At 39.3% G+C, this 19206-nt stretch overlaps 1 protein-coding gene across 1 annotated transcript; it reads left to right on the top strand.

Annotated features, from left to right (window-relative positions):
• On the top strand, positions 1–19200 carry LOC128014580 (activating molecule in BECN1-regulated autophagy protein 1B). The gene is made up of 19 exons (XM_052598249.1): positions 1–313; positions 1149–1369; positions 2394–2452; positions 2582–2765; positions 2976–3148; positions 3238–3304; positions 3413–4878; positions 6162–6248; positions 6341–6523; positions 7661–7741; positions 8277–8380; positions 8529–8639; positions 8763–8951; positions 9089–9243; positions 9415–9554; positions 11525–11638; positions 11713–11903; positions 12933–13067; positions 15515–19200. The coding sequence occupies exons 2-19, from the start codon at positions 1238–1240 to the stop codon at positions 16045–16047; spliced, it is 4104 nt and encodes a 1367-aa protein (XP_052454209.1). The 5' UTR covers positions 1–313; positions 1149–1237; the 3' UTR covers positions 16048–19200.
• Positions 19201–19206: the final 6 nt, after the last annotated feature.

Here is a 19206-nt window from a genome sequence, read left to right as displayed (position 1 = left end):
GCAGTCGATTAACCAAACTGAAGCAGTTCAATGCAGTCAGTTCTCGATTAGCATGCCTGCCTACGCCGAGCTACCCACAAACCAGTTAGCTAGCATAATTTCTCATATAGCCACCAGAATACAATCTTTCAATGTCCCGATGAGTTAAACGGTCTGATTGAGATACTCCTGATTAACATGAATTTAATCTGTTCGGCGCTTCGGATCGGTGGGCTGTAAGTCCAGATCGTTTGATAACGATACATCTAAGCTAACAGGCTAAGAAGCTAACAGCGTCTTCGATGACATTTCACTGACAAACACAACAGAACAGGTCTGTAAAATATCTATAAATTCGCTATGTAATCTGTATTTCAATATATTCACAGTTTATTTGTGGTTATGTAATCGTTAGAACTAAAACGTGTAAATAAATGATCGTTTATAGCGAATAAATGGTCGCTACACTAGCTTCAATTCAGTTTCCATATTTGGGCGGGCACGGCAGTGAGTTATTGTTAGTTGAACGACCAAAAAACACATTTAATACCTTTATTGATGCTGTTTGTGTGTATATTTTGTTTCTCTGGTTTGCTGTTGATCAGATGTGGATGAAAATTTCACTTGCAATGTGTGGATTTAAATGGCTTGTTTGTTTACATGGTTCACCACCATCTGATGGGCTTTAATTTCACCACAGCAACATCAGCTCAAACGAGTCTGTGTTTAAATATATAAAATGACCAAATCAAATGTAATTTTGTGGAGTAATATCATGTCAAAACACCCATAGGGTTTACCTAAACCCTAATCTGTTGTCTACAGGATGGTAGAGTTGATGCTTTATTTTGGGCCCTTTGAATCCATAACAGATCATTGTGTTTGTACTCAAGATATATTGTTATTAAATACGTTCTTAACTTTAAAATCAAGGATTTTGTTGCATGATCAGTCAGTCTTGTACAGACATCTGTCTGGAGATGAGCTGTCATTAATGTTACAAGTCTCTGTGTTGAAATCTAAAGAATTAAAAGTGATCTTGCTCTTGATCATTGTTATTTAATCAGTGAATGATCTTCAGATGTTTTCTACTGATTTATATGTGTCTTACAGACCTATAGATTACTGATTGTTGATTTAAGTTCATTGTTTTTGTGTCGGTCCACCAGTCTGCATGGCTGACTTGCTGCTGAGTTAGTGTCCGGCCCTTATGCGAGGAAAGCTGGTCGGCCGGGCCGTGGAGCACTAGAGAGGAGAAATGGCAGTGCAGAACAGAAACTCTGTGCTGATCCTGTCGGGTCGGGAGCGAGGAGCTCACATGCTGGGATCCCAGCGGCTCCTGCAGCAGCTGGTGGAAGACCGGACGCGCTGGATGAAATGGCAGAGCCAGGTAGGGTATCAACCTTAATGGTTCATTCTGGCCTACAGAAAGCAGACATTCCTATATAGAGCCGGTTTCATGATGTCACAATCAGAACGGAATAATGCCTTAAGTAAGTTTTTGCATCAGACAATATTCAAAGCCTTCCTCCCCCTACAGGCCATCATCTGAAATAATGTAAAAGTGGACCTTAAATCAGTCATTATTAATGTTAACAGATGTTTTGTCTTTAACCTGTTAAATGTCACCCCGTCCCGTATACGGGACACCTACATTGACTATACTATATTACAATCAAATCTAATCTAATCTTGGCAAAATGTAGGTTTGTATCATGCACAAATCATGTCTATCTTCAAAAACGTGAGTGACAGTTAACAGGTTAACTAGTATAATAAATGAAATAAAATAGCAAAACAAGCATTTTAGAATCTTAGGGCCTCATGTTATATGTTGTATATAGTTACTATTTAAGAAAAAAAAGGAGGTGTGGGGGTAATAAAAAAAGCTTCTGGAAAAATTAGGAACATTTAACAATAAAATAATTTAGTTTTTGGGGTTTATGGCATATCTCATGACAGTTATATTAATATTAATGTTCTTGTTTTAATGTAGAATAACAACACAATAATTTAGTCATTGCATGTTATAAAAAATAAAATCAGATGTTTTGACCGTTGTTGTTTAATTCAAAATGTACAAAAGCTTGCCACATCAGATTTATGATTTTTTACATGTTGCATGCATTTTTGGCACATTTAGAATTTCAATTTTTAGATTAAATTTAATTTCGATTTAATATAAATAAAACAGTATAAATATACAATTCATAGAACTTAACTGTTATATTAATAATTTGTGTGTGTGTGTGTGTATATATATATATATCTCTTTGATTGACCCTAAAATTTCATTAAGACACAGTGCTGTAAAATCTTTAATTTCCAAATTATCATGCTTGTAAATAGCATATGTGTGTGCGAATATAAATATGTATGTAAATAAGATGATGGTGTCTCAATTATTTCTACAGAAAATAGAGTTGCCGGATAATCCACGATCAACCTTCTTGCTGGCATTCAGTCCAGATAGGTAACTAATAGTTTTTTTTTTTTTAAAAAGTAGAAAATATTGAAAATACATTTTTAAAATATTAAATGCTAAATAACGTATGTTTTCTCTTGCTTACTGAGATGGCAATTACATATTTGACTTTTATAGGAACCTTGTGGCCTCAACCCACGTCAACCATAACATCTACATCACAGATGTTAAAACAGGAAAGTGCCTGCACTCTTTAGTGGGCCATCGACGCACACCTTGGTGTGTGACCTTTCACCCCACCATCCCTGGCCTGGTTGCCTCTGGGTGCCTTGATGGAGAAGTCCGCATCTGGGACCTGCATGTGAGCATCAGTTTTGCATTACATTTTATTTATGCCTAATATGGGTGGACCTTCCCTTTTTGCAAACCTTTTGTGTTTGATTTTCATACCGTTCAGTCGCATCGCTCGGTGCTTATTCTAATCTGATCAAATTGCAGGTCATCTACATACTAGGCATTAGAAACTCCAACGTTGCTGTTTAAATGAATGGATGTTTTTCCTTATTCCCAGGGTGGTAGCGAAAGCTGGTTCACAGAGAGTAATGTTGCCATCGCTTCTCTAGCGTTTCACCCCACGGCTCAGCTCTTGCTCATCGCCACCAACAACGAACTTCACTTCTGGGACTGGAGCCGACCAGAACCTTTTGCTGTGGTCAAGACTGCCAGCGAGACCGAACGTGTCCGGTGTGGAAGCAATACTGTTATTTTTTAGTGGTCAACAGCTTTTTTCTATAATCATTAAAACAATTAATCCTTTTTTTTTTTTTGGTCAGGTTGGTGAGATTTGATCCTTTAGGTCATAATCTTTTAACAGCTATTGTGAACCCATCAAATCAACAGGTTAGAAACAACCATTTTTCCTGTCAAAATAGCCGTACTGCATTTTCCTATGTGCATTTCCTTTTTACAAACATCATTTTATGAGCGTTTTGCTGTGTTTTTTCATAGAATGATGATGACTCCGAGGTCCCCATGGACAGTATGGAGATGGCTTTGTTCCGCCAGCGTTCTCTTTTACGCTCCCCACCCGTGCGTCGCACACCCATCCTGCACAATTTCCTGCACATATTGTCCTCTCGCTCTTCTGGGGCGCAGGCTGGTGATCAATCCCGCCCTGCCCCTGAGCCCCGAGAGCCTCCAAGCATGCCCCGGTTCCAATTCCCAGTGCGGACAGAACCGGGTGACCGCCCTGCCTTACAGGGCTGCACGCAGCATTTGGGATTGGGCTGCCTGTGCAGTCGTTGTGCTGCCTCGCGGAACTTATTCACGCAGAATCCAACAGGCCTCCAGCCTTCGGATTCACCTCAAGCGCAGACTCAGTCGGGCCCCTCTGCCTTCTCGCCTGCTCCAAGCCAGACACGCACCTCCACGGACCGACCTTCTGCTTTCAGCAGTGTGTTCAGTGGGGCTGCGGGGAACTCTGCACATCGGGGACTCTTGCCTCTTTGGACTATTGATCCCTCGGGGTCACAAGCACCAGGTCCTCTCGAGGCCCCTGGACGTCTTCCAGGGGCTGATTGGTCTGGTAGTCTGCTGAGCACGGGACATGAACATGGGTTAGGTGCGATTGGGGTGGAAAGCAGCACCGGAAGGGGTGTAGTTCCCCCTCCTAGGACAAGCTCTTCTTCTATGGATCTCCTTTCCATGCATAGGTTCCCCGATGGTTCCTCTTCATCACCCATATACACTTCTGCTACAGAAGGGCGAGGCCTAGTGCTACCCGGCACGGAGCCCAACCGGGGACGAGCCAATGACGGCACCAGTAGTGGCCATCATCCCTTCTATGACAACACCCAACGCAACAACCCCGCCTCCATACGCAATGTCCTGCAGTGCAACCTGAGCCGTTACTTTATGGAATATGAGCGCATGCAGGAGTTGGAGCGACCCGGTGGCAGCCGGGAGGTGCCGGGTGGACCGGGACCCATGCAGGAGCTGCTCAACAGAAGCATGGACACAGAACGCCCCGGGCCTTCGCATAACAGCTCTTCCCACACTGGAAATGCAGGCACGGCCGCCGGATCCTCTCAAAACCACCCCAATCGTTGCCGTTCATGCCACAACCTCCTCACCTTCAACCACGACACTCAGCGCTGGGAGCGTTCCGGTCAGACGTCTTCTTCCTCTTCCTCTCAAGATGGACCATCCTGGCCAATTTCAGTGCCTCCATTTGAGGACCCAAGCCAGGGTGCACGGGTGGAGGCCCAGGCCCCTGAGATAAGGCCCATGGCTTTGAGCGAGACCTCCTCTGGGCTACAGGAACAGCATCCCATGGGTCTCATGTACAATCAGGAGACGGGGCAGTGGGAAAGTGTGTACCGGCAACCTACGGCAAGCGCTGCTTCTGAGGCAACACCAGATGCCTTAAACCCAGAGGTGCCTGTTGATAATCCGGATGAGGACTCACTCAGGAGGTGAGGAAGAACAAGAGCTAAATTTGGTTTTTGAAGGAATAGTTCAACCTAAACAGAAAATTATGTCATTAATTACTCACCCTCATGTCGTTCCAAACCAGTAGGACCTTCGTTCATCTTCTGAACAAATTAAGATATTTATTATGAAAACTGAAGAGTTAAACAGCAACACACCTCGCACGTTCAAGGCCCTGAAAGGTAGTAAGGAAATCATTAAAGTACTCCATAAAAATAAAATACTTTATTGAACAATTATTATTTTCTTCCACTGACAGTCTCCATCATGCATACTACGAAAATAAAAAAATGTCTATTTCCTCCTAACATTTGAGCTGATTCTTAAACACTGCTGATTGGCCATAGTATTCACATGCTCAACAGATATGACTGTGATTGGCTTCACTGATCATCGCTTCACGCTCTTCACCGAGCGCTCACACAGAAGTACATGGGAGTGTTTACAAGCAGGCGTCTGTCAGCTAAACTGTCTGTGTGCAGATATATTTGGGATCCACTGATGGATTATAAATGCTCCCATGTGCTTCAGTGGGAGAAGAGTGTAAGCGATGATCATTGTAGCCAATCACAGTCATATCTGATGCGATGCACCTTGCTTACAAGCAGAGGAATGCACATGCAAGCATCGTGGTACTGTCGTGGACCCGCGTCGAAGACTGAAACAGAAGAGATTGTTGAATAAAGTCATTATTATTGTTTTCCTTGCAACCAAAACGATTCTTGTAGCTTCATAACATTATGCTTGAACCATTGATGTCACAGACTATTTTAACGATGTCTTAACTACCTTTCTTAGCCTTGAATGTGGCAAATGCATTGCTGTCTATGAAGGGTCAGAACGTTCTCAGAGTTCATAAAAAATGTTAATTTGTGTTCCGAAGATGAACAAATGTTTTATGTGTTTGAAATGACATGACATTTTTGGGTGCACTGTCCCTTTAAGGTGTGGTCGCATTAGTGAACTTTCAGTAAAAATTCTGGGCAAAAAAAAGTCTGTTGTCAAAAGTGTAAAGATGCATGAAGTCACTTTAAGTAATCAAGCAACTTTCTGCTTTTCAACATGGCAAATTGTCATGTCCAACTAGAATCTGTTGCGAAATCTGCATGGCGTAATTTTTTGCCCTTATGTGAGGTTCCCGTTCACGTGGATTCCTATTAAAATTGTTGGATTTTGCCTGCAGATATCCCTGAACATCGGAAAATTTGACCGCATCTTTACATTTGTCTTTCCGGTTACTCATTTGTATCTCATCTTCTTGCCTCAGGAGGTTGTTGGAATCATCGCTGTTTCCATTGTCTCGATATGATATGTCTGGCTCCAGAGATCATCCCATATACCCAGATCCTGCCAGGTACCGGTTTGAAAGCCTATATGTGCAAACTCAAGGCTGATTATTGGGCTTTAACTTCAGAGTTTGACTCTTTCTCTTCCACATCTCCTCAGGCTGTCTCCGGCTGCTTACTATGCTCAGAGGATGATCCAGTATCTGTCTCGGAGAGAAAGCATACGCCAGCGTTCTTTACAGAATCGCCTACGGACGCTCTCAAACTCTCAAGCCGACAGCCAGTCCAACAACCCCTCCTCCACACCACCAGAGGCCAGTGATGGAGACTATGAGGACATCGAGTGAGTCTGATCAAACTCATTGCATGCTCACTCACATATCAGTCCCTCCAGAAAAACGCAGATTTTTTTTGTGATTGTTGCGGGCAAACATCCTTGATTTTGCGGCACGTTTTATTAAAAAATGCGATGGAATATGCGGGATATTTTTGAATTTTTTTGCGATGAAATTGCGTGAACTTGCGAAAACTGCGGTTTGATGAAAAAGAGAAAAAAAGGTGTTTTCCCCCCAACACCTTTTTCTCACTAGGCTACTACCTTAATGTAAAGAGTAATTTCTTATTACTTCCTATGATAAGCGAGCATACTAAATCACAGAATATTTAAGTTGCAATCTCTTACGGCAACGTAAATTATTTTACATACTACTAATATAATTACAACTGTAAGTGTTTGGTACTGTTCTGTAACAAAAAAGTGCAATCTTACAACTGTAAAGTTGCATCAACTTCTGAATGAAACTACAACAGTGTTAGTAGCCTAGTGAGAAGGGGGTGTTGGGGAATCACCTTTTTTTCTCTGTTTCATCAAACCGCAGTTTTCGCAAGTTCTCGCAATATAATTTGGCTCCACTGTCATGTAACAAATCGGGAATCTGCTTCGCGTGTTCTTTTGCGCTTATTTTTGTTGGCAAATAAGAATGATTTGCGCGCTTCAAGTTTCACCCTGGTTTCACCGCGGGGTTTGCACATCACGTAATTACGTCACTTCATAAGGTTCCCATGGCAATAGGCGGAAAATGGCGCTTTACTTGTGTGAAGTAAACGCAACATTTTTCAACTTTCTGCTAATATATATGTGAGATTTTTGCAATGAAAATACAGGGATTATGAAATCATGCTAGACCCGCATATTTTGCTTTCTAAAATCGGCAATTTATACGGCAAAAGAGCTGCGTATTTGAAAAAATGCGACCCCGCATAAATAATCTAAGCCTTTGGCTTAAATAAGCCTTTGGCTGATTATGCATTAAATCAGGTGATCGCATAATCGCGTTTTTCTGGAGGGACTGACATATACATACATCTATATTACTGTATTTTTTGCAATTACTTTTATCTAAATCAGTTTTCAGTTCATTCTTGTGGTTCTGAATTTTGAGTAAGTGTTTAAAGTATGAATTTTCTTTCTCGGTTACAGGGAGCCTGGAGACAGGACAAGACACAGAATGCCCAGAAATGCTCGAATGTCAGCCCCCTCTCTTGGGCGCTTTGTTCCACGGTAAGTGTCATATGCGACAGTAAAAACAGTAAAATAGTGAAATATTTGGGCAATTTAAAATGACTATTTTCAATTGGAATAGTTTTTAAAATATAATTTATTTGTGTAATGCAAAGCTGAATTTTCAGTGTCACATGATCCTTCAGAAATCATTCTAACTTGCTGCTGAAGAGACATTTTCTTATTATCTATGTTGACAACAGTTGATTAACATTTTTGTGGCAACTTTTTTTCAGGTTTCATTGACTAATAGATAGTTTAAAGAAACAGTAGTTATTTGAAATAGAAACGTCCTTAATTTGTTTTAGAAAAAAAATATTTACTGACCACAATCCATTGAATGCTGGTGCACCAAGTCAAGATAAAAATAAAATAAAAATTATTAGCGATATGAAATAATGTACTACAATGATCTTTTTTGTTGTTGGTTGGTTTTTGCTTTAGATAAATTAATTCAGATTTCTGAGCTTTTTCAGAGAAATAAAATTATTTTAATTTGTTGTTAACATTAATATAAATGTATTTTTGTCTGAAGGAGGTTCCTGTTACCAGAGTACTTGCCTTACGCTGGACTTTTCCATGAAAGGGGTCAGGGGTCAGGCCTGGCCACTCACTCCTCCATTAACAGAGTATTAGCAGGTACAACAAGCTATTTCATTTCTCCTCTTTCTTTTTGTTTCATTATGAAGCACTTTCAATCATTTTTATCCTGTAATGTCAGAAACATTAGATACAAGAACAGTGATTTTGAAAAACTGAAGAGAATACCCATAATACTTGGTTGCAGGTGCATCTATAGGTGATGGGCAGTCAGCTGTGGCCAGTAACATTGCCAACACCACCTATAGGCTGCAATGGTGGGACTTCACCAAGTTTGACCTTCCGGAGATCAGTAATGGTATGTTCTTCTGGTTTTAGTGCTACAGCATCACATTATCTGAACAGGTTTCACTTTTTACTTCTTCAGAAACTACAAATGTTTAGCTCAGTTCATTTTCTTTTTTTCTTGCTTTCATCTTAGCCACTGTGAATGTACTCGTTCCTCACTGCAAGATCTACAACGATGCCAGCTGTGATATTTCAGCGGATGGGCAGCTGCTGGCCGTGTTCATTCCCAGCAGCCAGCGGGGTTTTGCGGATGAGGGCATCCTTGCCGTCTACTCCCTCGCTCCTCATAACCTGGGAGAAGTGCTGTACACCAAGAGATTCGGTCAGTGTTATCAAACAGGAACTCAGCAGCTCATTTCGGCAGTAACACTGTGAACACTCCTGTTTAGAGTTTAGGAAAAATACACTCTATTCGCAGAAATATTTGTTTTTGAGTTTTGCTTGTGACTTGCATTTCAGGTCCAAATGCGATCTCGGTGAGTCTTTCACCCATGGGCTGCTATGTGATGGTGGGTCTGGCCTCCAGACGGATCTTGCTCCATCCCACTACTGACCACATGGTGGCACAAGTGTTTCGTCTACAGCAGCCACACGGAGGAGAGACCTCCATTAGAGTAAGAGCTTGAAAAAAATGCCACATTTGCAGGATTGTAAAATATTGCTTATTCAACAAAGTTTTATTCATAGACCCAAAGCCATAAAGGATGATACAGTACTGTGACTAAAATTTAGTTTTTTTTTCTTTCTGTGTCTTTGATGGTGTGTTTTCTCTTGGCATCCTGCAGATGATGTTTAATGTGGTGTATCCCATGGCTCCAGACCATAGAAGACACGTCAGTATTAATTCAGCCCGCTGGCTTCCAGAGCCAGGCATGGGATTGGCTTACGGAACCAATAAAGGCGACCTGGTCATCTGCAGGCCAGTGTAAGTTAACACCCAGATAGAACATCTGGTCCACATGCATGCTCTGTATTTAGCAAATTTGAATTTCCTTATCACATCATAAAACTAAGTATTTTATGTGTTACTACATTTGCCAAATGATTTTATACATAGTAAATTACAGTATACTTATTACAGGAACAAAGTATTGTGCCTAAAGAAACAATGTCTAAAAATTAATTGTCTACAAAGGAAGCTGCCTGCTAAGGAAGCATCCTAACTGAAACACAATCTCATAAGTGACCAATTACATAAACTGTTAAAATTCAATTATGAATCCTGTGTGCTTCGTGTTGCAGTTTGAGTTTGCATGTTGTTCTAGTATGAAAAAAAAAATATATATATATATGATTCTGAATATCAATGATTCTTCAGAAAAAATTTAAATATCCTTGCTTCCTGTTCCAGAAGCATTTCTTATTGGCATCAATGTTGAAAACTTAAGATTTTTGTGTATGCTGTGATACTTTTTTCTGTGAGGACCCCCCCACCCCAACCCCAACCCCCAAATATAAAGTTCAAGTATGTATTTAAAATGGAAATATTTTGTAACATTATAAATGTATTTGAAACTTTTGATTTCTTTAGTGCATCATTTAGTGAACAGTGCTGTATTATTTATAGTGTTCCTGTAGCTCAATTGGTAGAGCACTACGCTATCAAGCGCAATGTTGGGGGTTCGATTCCCTGGGAACACATGATATGTAAAGATTGATAGCCTGAATGCACTAAGTCGCTTTGGATAAAAGCGTCTGCTAAATGCATAAATTTAAATTTAATATTTATAGTGACATACATCTCATTTAACATTTAACATGATGCCTTAAAATATTTTCTCTGCAGGCAGCTGTAAGGTTTTGCAACAAAGCAAGTGATGATGATAGTTTGTGTATTTCTTCTATTTGGGGATGGTACCAGTAACTTTTTGGCCTTTAGCCCAGATACGTCACACCACCCAGCAAGATAAACAAAACAAGTGCCACCGTGAAGCACAGTAGCCATGGAAATAGCAGATAAAACCAAACATAGTTTATTAGCGCAATAAAAGCCGCATTTTTACAACCAGTAATTTCCATAAACGAGTTCCACAGCTTGTCAATATTGACTCTGTGAGTCAGACATGCCAAAGACTCAGAGAGCTGATTCATTATCTGACTGTCAGCAGTTCATCTTCAACAATTGAATAGTCAAGCGAGATCCTGATCCCAGATCAGTGTCGGTTTTCAGATGCATGGACTATATGAGGACTTTTGATAAACCGCCATGTTACCTGAAGCCGCCTTTCATTCGATTACCTTCTTCATTAGTGGCAGGAAACTCGGGTGTTCAACTGGAAAGACGCAATAATTGTTTTTTGACAAGGTTACAGGCTACATTACCTCTGCGCCCCATGACTTTTGCAGCTCATCGCTTTCAAAGAATTCTCCCCCAATCTGATGGGTTTATAATCAGATCACAGCCCACACGGACAGATGGAGTACGTCACAATAATTCCATTGCTTCTTTGCAATTCAGTTGTTCAATTTAGTAATTTGGTCCAGTCTGGGTGTATTATTGGTCTTAAACGCAAAATCCGAGATCTACACATGGCTCCCTTGAATCCTTGATTCTGATTGGCTGTTCTACAATCAGCTGTTTTTATACAGTATAATACTAAACTGTATAATCGACCATAATCGTCTCATTCAACGGATGCCCTGCATTGTTGTACAAGCTTCATGGATTGCATTGTTTTGCAGTTTCACGATAAATTATGATATTTAACGTCCAGTTGTTTGTTTATGTATTTGGTACTTAGCTGTGTAATAAGTGGGATAATGTACAATCAGCCAGTTATTATCGCAAAATGATTCCCTTCTGGGTGATAAATAACCTGACGTGAATCATACGTTGCCATTTACTTAGATGTGTAAACAAGATAATGAAATCTAAAATATCTGTTTTGTTGTCAGTGATTTCCGCAGTGATGGAGACAGTCCGTCAGATCTGAACTCGGAGTCTTTGTTTACCGTCAGCAGCAGCAGCAGCGGTGGCAGCAGCCGAACCCGCGGCGTGGAGCGCCCAGGGTCAGAAATGAGCAGAGTCATAGCTTGTCATAGTCATAGATCCAAAAATGCTCATCTGTGTTTCTTTCTCACAGCACCAGCAGGTCTGGCTGGCGATTTGACCGAGACATGGGTCTTATGAACGCTATTGGCCTGCAGCCGCGTCAGGCTGCCCCTTCTGTGACCTCGCAGGGGACGCAGACGCCAGTGGTGCGACTGCAGAATGCAGAGACACAGACGGAGAGAGAAGCTAGCACCTTCCAGAACGCACACACATCCAGACACCGTAAGACCTTTGTATGAATGTAATTTGCATAAAATTACATGAAGACACTTTTTTTTTTTTAAAGATAAGAATATACAGTAAAAAAAAAAAAAACTAGCTAAAAATGATCAGCCTTTTTTTTTTTTTTTTAAGTATGTGTAATAATTTGTATTTATATGTACGACGGCGTTTTAGTGGCACATTAAAAAATTAAGTTAAAATACTACGGGAATAAAGTCGAAATATTTCGAGAATAAAGTCGAAATTATGAGATTAAAGTCGTAATATTTAAAGAGTAAAGTCAAAATATTATGACTTAAATCTCGTAATTTTGACTTTTTCTAAATATTTTGACTTGATTCTTGTAGTATTTTGACTTTTTTCTCAAAATATCACAACTTTATAGCATGCAAAATATCCCTACATATTAAGCATTTTTAGATTTTTTGAATATTGCACTAAAACGCCGTCGTTTATAAATGTATCATTATAACATGCAAAAATTTCCTTACATAAGATCAAAAAGTAGTGAAATTTGTTGTTGTTTTCTTTTGCACCAGATTTTTGCTTCAACCTTAATCAAACACTCCTGAACAGGCTAATCAAGGTCATTAGGGTTATTAGAACGCTACAGCTATGCATTTTTAATAAAATAAAAGATTTTAAGCCATGGAAATTCCTTTTTCACTTGATTTTCTCCTGTCAACATTTAGTGAATTAAATCATTTTGATTTTATTTGTTGAAATGACTTTTAACTGATTCAAATTAATAAACTATACTTATTAGCCATTTTAGGAAAATTAATAACCACATAATCAGATTTCTTAAATTAATTTTATACTAGCAAAATCATTTTGAATATTCAATATACATTGCCTAGATGTAATGCACTCGTGCTAAAAAAAATACAAAACCTGTAGTGAAGTGTCTTGCTCAAGGCCACAGTGATTCTAACGGATATCTATAACGCTCCAGTTCATTTCTCTGTAACCATGTCAAGTAATATTGATTATGTCCTCTCACAGCTGCAAAATGTGTTACTTTTGCAGTGGTTCACACAGCCAGCACCAGCACTGAGAGGAACACACCCCCAGAGACGACACACACACTGTCGCACACACTAGTTCAGGCGTCGCTTGCTGAGGGATCGCTGAACCGGACCAACTTGCCCACCACATATCAGGGTAACTGCTTTGTCTAACTCTTTCTCATCCTGTCTCTTCTTCCTTCATCGGACACAGGTAATGGAGTGAAATGTAATGAACTGATCTCTGTGAGATCTGTGTTGTGTCCTGCTGAGGGCTTTACACTGTTATTACTGTTTCAAGTGCTTTATCACCTGCTGTTAGCTGCTCTAATTAAATCTGTGCCCTTGTTTTCTCGATTTAATGGGACCCAGTGTGCACACATGGGAAGTTAATAGATAACTTCCTAGGACCTTGTTTTTGTGGTAGATTTTTTTTGTCATTAACCAAAAATTGTATTGTGTAGTTGACTGCATACCACACTTAAAATATAATTATTTTTGCTGGAATTTATGGTGATAGTACTTTGATAATGGTTCAGTAATCGTTTAAATTCATAGCGATAGTAGTTTGATAATGGCTTAAATTATAGTAGCTAGTAGTAGATTAATGTTTTAATTTATTTTCTTTTTTTTTATGGCGGTATTTTTATTTGTGATTAAAGGGGTCATAGGATGTTGTTAAAAAAACAACATTATTTTGTGTATTTGGTGTAATGAAATGTTTATGCGGTTTAATGTTTAAAAATCAGATTAGTTTCTACCTATTGTACATTATTGATTTTTACTAAGCTCATCGTTATGAAAAGTGAGGTGTGCTCTGATTGGTCAGCTATCCAGTTCGTTTTGATTGGTCGAATACCTCAAGCGTTTGATGGAGATGTTATGTCCATTACCAAAGTGTGATAGGGTTGTGCAATTAATCAAAATTCCATCTTGATTTCTATTTCGGCCTCCAATGATATGAAAATATAATAATCGAGATAAAACAATTATTGCGCCTAATTCCGCCCCCTTTCCAGCAGTGCGCTTTCACTCCTCCATAAAAGCTCATATTCACCAGTAAATCAGTAAAATCATGTAACGTGAATTTTCCAAAATGGGACGTGCTTGAGTTATTAAAGTTGATTAGATTTATGAATGTTTGTTAAAAGCACAAAAGAGAACTTGTGCTTTTCCACACGAGGCTTGCGCTCAGAGATGAAACTGAACACACCGATTTCAAGTCATCTTTTAGATTACTAAATGTTCAAATACATGCAGAAATGTCAAAATGTGCCGTTTGGTGATTATTCTTGTAAACGAAAATACATCTGTAACAGTAAATTGGATCCGTGCAGCTGGCTGTGTGAAAGCGGGTTATATTCCTGCTGCCATCTCTGGGCTTAATATTAATCAAACTACAACGGACAAAGACAGAATCACTCACTGCTCATCACAAAAGGCCTTTTTAGCTTTAATAAGAAACGTGAAGTTTAATTCTTACTGAAAAGACTGTGCTGTTTTATTTTATATTTGATTATTCCATTTCTATAGGCTATTAAAAGAATGCTTTAAACTTGCATTAAATAATTGTATTTTTGGGTTAGGGTTATATGGTCACTAATAATCATGTGAAATAATCGTGATTACAATATTTACCAAAATAATCGTGATTATGATTTTGGTCATAATTGAGCATACCCTATACTGTGATGCCGTGTCCCGGTGCGACGTGACAAAACCAATAAAATGCATTACCAATGAGGCATTTGTAGCAACCAGTGGCGACATAATTACTGATTAGAATGACTCCCTTTACACGTTGTGTTGCATCACATTACGTAAAACTGCGTATTCACGAACCACTCGTCACACTCCAAAGAGAAAGGAAAACTTGAATATTACCCCTTTAATACATTACTAATGATTGGTACGTCATCTCAAAATTATTTAAATAGCTTCACCTTTACTTGAAACTTTTGAATTAAAATCTCAGTAAATAAATCATTTTTTTTCCTTTTTTCGCATTGCTTCCAACAAACTCATAAAAATCATATAAATAATGTAATGCAATCTTGCCCAGTAATGTTTGTGCATATATTTGCAGCAATATTACAAAAAAAATCTTGTTACGCTATAAAGGGCTGGACAGTAATTCAATATCAATATGTCAACATATAATTTTTTTCAATAACCATTATGATTTTTAGACCCATTTCTGGTATTTCAAAATACATTACAGCATTTTGTCACTTGCTTTTTTATAGGAGTCAAAAGGATATAGGAATCAATACTTTTATTAGTATTGTTCATATCGATATCGGAATTGTATCGCATTGAACGAAATGAAAAAACATATCGTGATATAAATTTTGGCAATATCATCCAGCCCTAAAGTAATAGCAACCACTGAAATGAGATCAGTCAGCAAAATTTTTGAATAAAATTCAGAAAACTTTTTATCCAGATCGGCTTGCATTGCATTCAAGGTATCAGCTCTTGTTTGCCCTGTGAATCAAACCTGTGGGGTTGCTTCTTAACAAAATCTGAATTTTTAACGCAGTTTGAATCTTTGTTTTGCTGTTATCTAAAATGGGTATTTCACTGGCCTTTGTTTCTTTTTAGCTGACTCAGCAGCCGAGCCCGCCACAGGAGAAGATGCTCTTTCTCGGATCCGCCGCCTTATGGCAGAGGGAGGAATGACGGCCGTAGTCCAGCGGGAACGCAGCACTACAATGGCTTCTATGGGTGGCTTTGGAAACAACATTGTTGTCAGCCATCGGATTCACCGTGGCTCACAGACCTCAGTCAGGACAACTCAGGTGGGAAACCCAACCTCGGAAATGCCTACTGGACATGGTATCTCGACTCTTTTTCACACTGAACCCTTGGTAGACACTCTAGAAGCTCCTGGGCCGTCAGGGTCCAGTGGTGCCCCATTTCCGTCACGGTTTACAACTCGTTCTGAGGTCGGGGGGGCATCTTCTATGGTTGAGACGGACGTGTTTGGTGATCGTCAAGCTGATGATGTTCAGCATCACCCATCCGTGAGCGGTTTGGACATGTCCAACCGTAGCAACAACAATAACAATGACCATAGCAACAGCTACAGTGAAAGCCGAAGCCGAGATTACCCTGATGACCTGTACGGCAGATAGTCTTAAGTCTGCTTTTCACAGAGACGAACATCTCAACTGGTCTGCATGGTGCTGGAGCATTTCGTGGTGGACCCTTTGTTACACACAGAGCATAGCAATTAGGGCGGAGCCGCTGAACTTCCTGCATCAGTTCTGACTCCTCCCACTCTGGCCTTATTTGGGAATGAATGAGTGCCAAGTTTTTAATGGCATCTCCTTAACCGGGAGACGCCAGCCTCACCTTTTTTGTCAAAACAACAGATTCTTGCTTTGGGGAAGCATCATTATTGCACTTGCGTGTTGCACTTAAGTTATAATTTTTCTTCCTTTCAAGGTTGAGTCTCAGACATTTCATCATTCCATGCGAGAAAAGGGCATCATACTTGAATCCTTCCCGTACTTCAGTACGGAATAACACGGTTGTATTTAAAGGGTTACTCTACCCCAAAATGAAAATGTTGTCATTAATTACTCACACTCATGTCGTTCCAAACCTGTAAGACCTTACTTTTTTTGGTAAAGTATTCTCTTAGCTTCATAAAATGATGGTTGAACCTCTGATGTCACATGGATTATTTTACTGATCTCCTTGCCTACATTTCTGGGTGTTGATGGTCTTACTTACATGGCTGTCTTTGGGAGTGTCAGAGAGCCATCAGAATGCATCAAAAATCTCTTTTAACTAGTGTTCTGAAGATAAACCGACGTCTTGCGGGATTGGAACTACATGAGGGTGAGTAATTAATGACTGACTTTTTTGGAATGGAGTAACCCTTTAACCACCCTTTCAAGCTCTTGGAAATATCATCAGCCAATAGAAGTGCCAGATGAGGCTGGAGGCGTGTCCTTATGATTCCTTTGGATCCCATGGGGTCTGTTGTCTTCAGGACATTTCGGTTTGAGGAACTGTAAAACAGTACAGGCTCTTCACATCTAAACACTAACTCACACAACATCCTCTAACGGTTTTTGTGTTTAAATTCAAAGATTATTCTTGACGTGATTGTTTTTTGTGCGCGATAATGTGACTTTCAGTGGTCAAGTCATTCTGTTGATCAATATCTAGAACAATGTCTGCTTTGAAGTTCTCAGACTGGAAAAACTCGTCTGCGTGAGCGTGTGTCCTACTAAACTTCCAGTTGGCGAATTTTATGATGGTTTTAATTTGAATTTATTTATCTGTTTGAAAACTACACTTCTAAAAGCATGTCATCTGTAATTGTCTGTCGGATAAAAAGCAGTTCGGGAACCCTCAAGGTAGTTCAGAGCTCTCATATCTGCATGTATGTCCAGTTCCAGAGCTTTTATACAAGGAGGCGGGCTGAATCTGAATGTGTAAGGCGGGGCTTAAGCAAATTAACATATAGGCTGTAGAACGCACATGCGCATGTGAAATTTTGGTACGCTGAGCAGTTTTTATTGGGCTTTTATACATTTGTGACCATTAACTTGTGTGTAGGAGTCAGTTCACGTTTATTGTTGCAACCCTCGCAATTTAAAACAATGCATTATTACTAATCCTACTGATATAATTTCCTAAAAAATACATTAATACTCAGAAATGAAATGTAAGATGGTTAAAATCATTGTGCTAGATCATTTCCACGCTTTAAATGCAACACTTTTTTTCACGCGGTTTAGCCAATTTGCCATTAATTAACCTCAAATTAGCTAATTGGCTGATGGTTTCATTCCATTCTACCAATCACAACAAGCCGCTTATGATTGCAATTGATTGCACTTAAGCGCCCTTTTCTTCTGCACTGAGAACAGCATTACAGACGATAAACCAGAGGTATATCTATCCTAGTTCTGGATTATGATAATCACTCTTGAATAAGACGTAATGGAGTATATCTTGGGCACTGGACACTTAAGAGAGAGACGGCCTGATACGCGCGCTGCACACTGCTGAGAGTCACAGACGACGGACACTGTCTGTATGTGTGGACATGTGGATGTGGATGTGTATGTCTGTGAGTGTCCTCCACTGAACCTAGAGAGTTTTATTATAAATAAATGTAGCATTATAAATGTAGAGATGATAAATAGAGGAAAAAAATGTATCCATATTTCGGGAAGGTTTTCTTTTTTTTTTTTTTTTTTATGACGTTTGCCTTGTGAGCTCTGTTGTGCTTGTTTAGATTCTCGTGTACGATTGGTGAACACTAGCGATTTGAGTTGTCAATGCATTTGCATATGCACAGGCCTTTCATCAATAAGCATTTATAAAAAAAATATCTCCCTCTGCTTTTGTGTAAATTATTTTATTTTAGCTGCTTGGCTTGAATTTGTAATTTTTTTTTTTTTTTTTTTTTTTTTGTAAAAAAAACAAAACAAAACAAAAAATGGTCTCCAATAGGAATGGTTTGTGTTTTTGGTTGTAAGATTCTGTTGGATTTTGGTCTCATCGCAAAAAGTGGCAGCTGAGGAACCTCTCGGAAACCACATAACCCTTTGGTCTTTTTCCACGAGTTCAGTGCCTTGGGGAATCTTCTCCTTACTGAACCACAAAAGCTGTTCTGGTGTGCGTCAAAGCCAGAATAGGTTCTTCATAAGCCTTTTGACTGTTGAGTGTTTCAGTTATTAGTAGAAATATTGGTAAATCTGAAGTCTGGTTGTGTTGGCTGTCATTTCGATTATTTATTTTACCCTTTGTGTGAATGACAAATGCAATCCTGATTCAAAAAAATGCTTCTATTATAATAGAGAAGGACCTTTTTACGTTCTACTCCAAGGACAAACCTTTTCCTGATTTTACTCATTTCTGACCATATGCACAGATAATTTTTATGAAGTTGTTTCATGCAGGGCTTGTTTTAGACTTTTAGGCCTCCTGACAATTCATTTGTGCTAACAAGAATAGCTGACGGTGACCGAAAGTGTGATATTTTAAAACTGTTATTGTGTTCTTGTTGGATGTGTGGTTATGTATATGCTCTCACTGCTGGATCGGTAACCCTAGCTGAAATCATGATGGTGAAAAAGATCAGAATTCAACTTCCTTTTCTGACCAGACTAGAGGGATGTGTTGTTATGGCTTACCATAAATGTGTAGTTGGTTCTTTATTTAGTGAAAATGAGGATTAGGTGTTGTAAAAGAATTTTGTAGGACACCAAAGATCCTGTGGTAATGAGGATTATGAGAGTTTCAATAAAATGGGAATATGGAAATTCAGA

This window comes from Carassius gibelio, chromosome B25, assembly GCF_023724105.1.
Source record: "Carassius gibelio isolate Cgi1373 ecotype wild population from Czech Republic chromosome B25, carGib1.2-hapl.c, whole genome shotgun sequence".
NCBI classification, from domain to species: domain Eukaryota; kingdom Metazoa; phylum Chordata; class Actinopteri; order Cypriniformes; family Cyprinidae; genus Carassius; species Carassius gibelio.
Note: the sequence above shows the minus strand (reverse complement) of the source record. Positions and strands in the feature narration are given on the sequence as shown.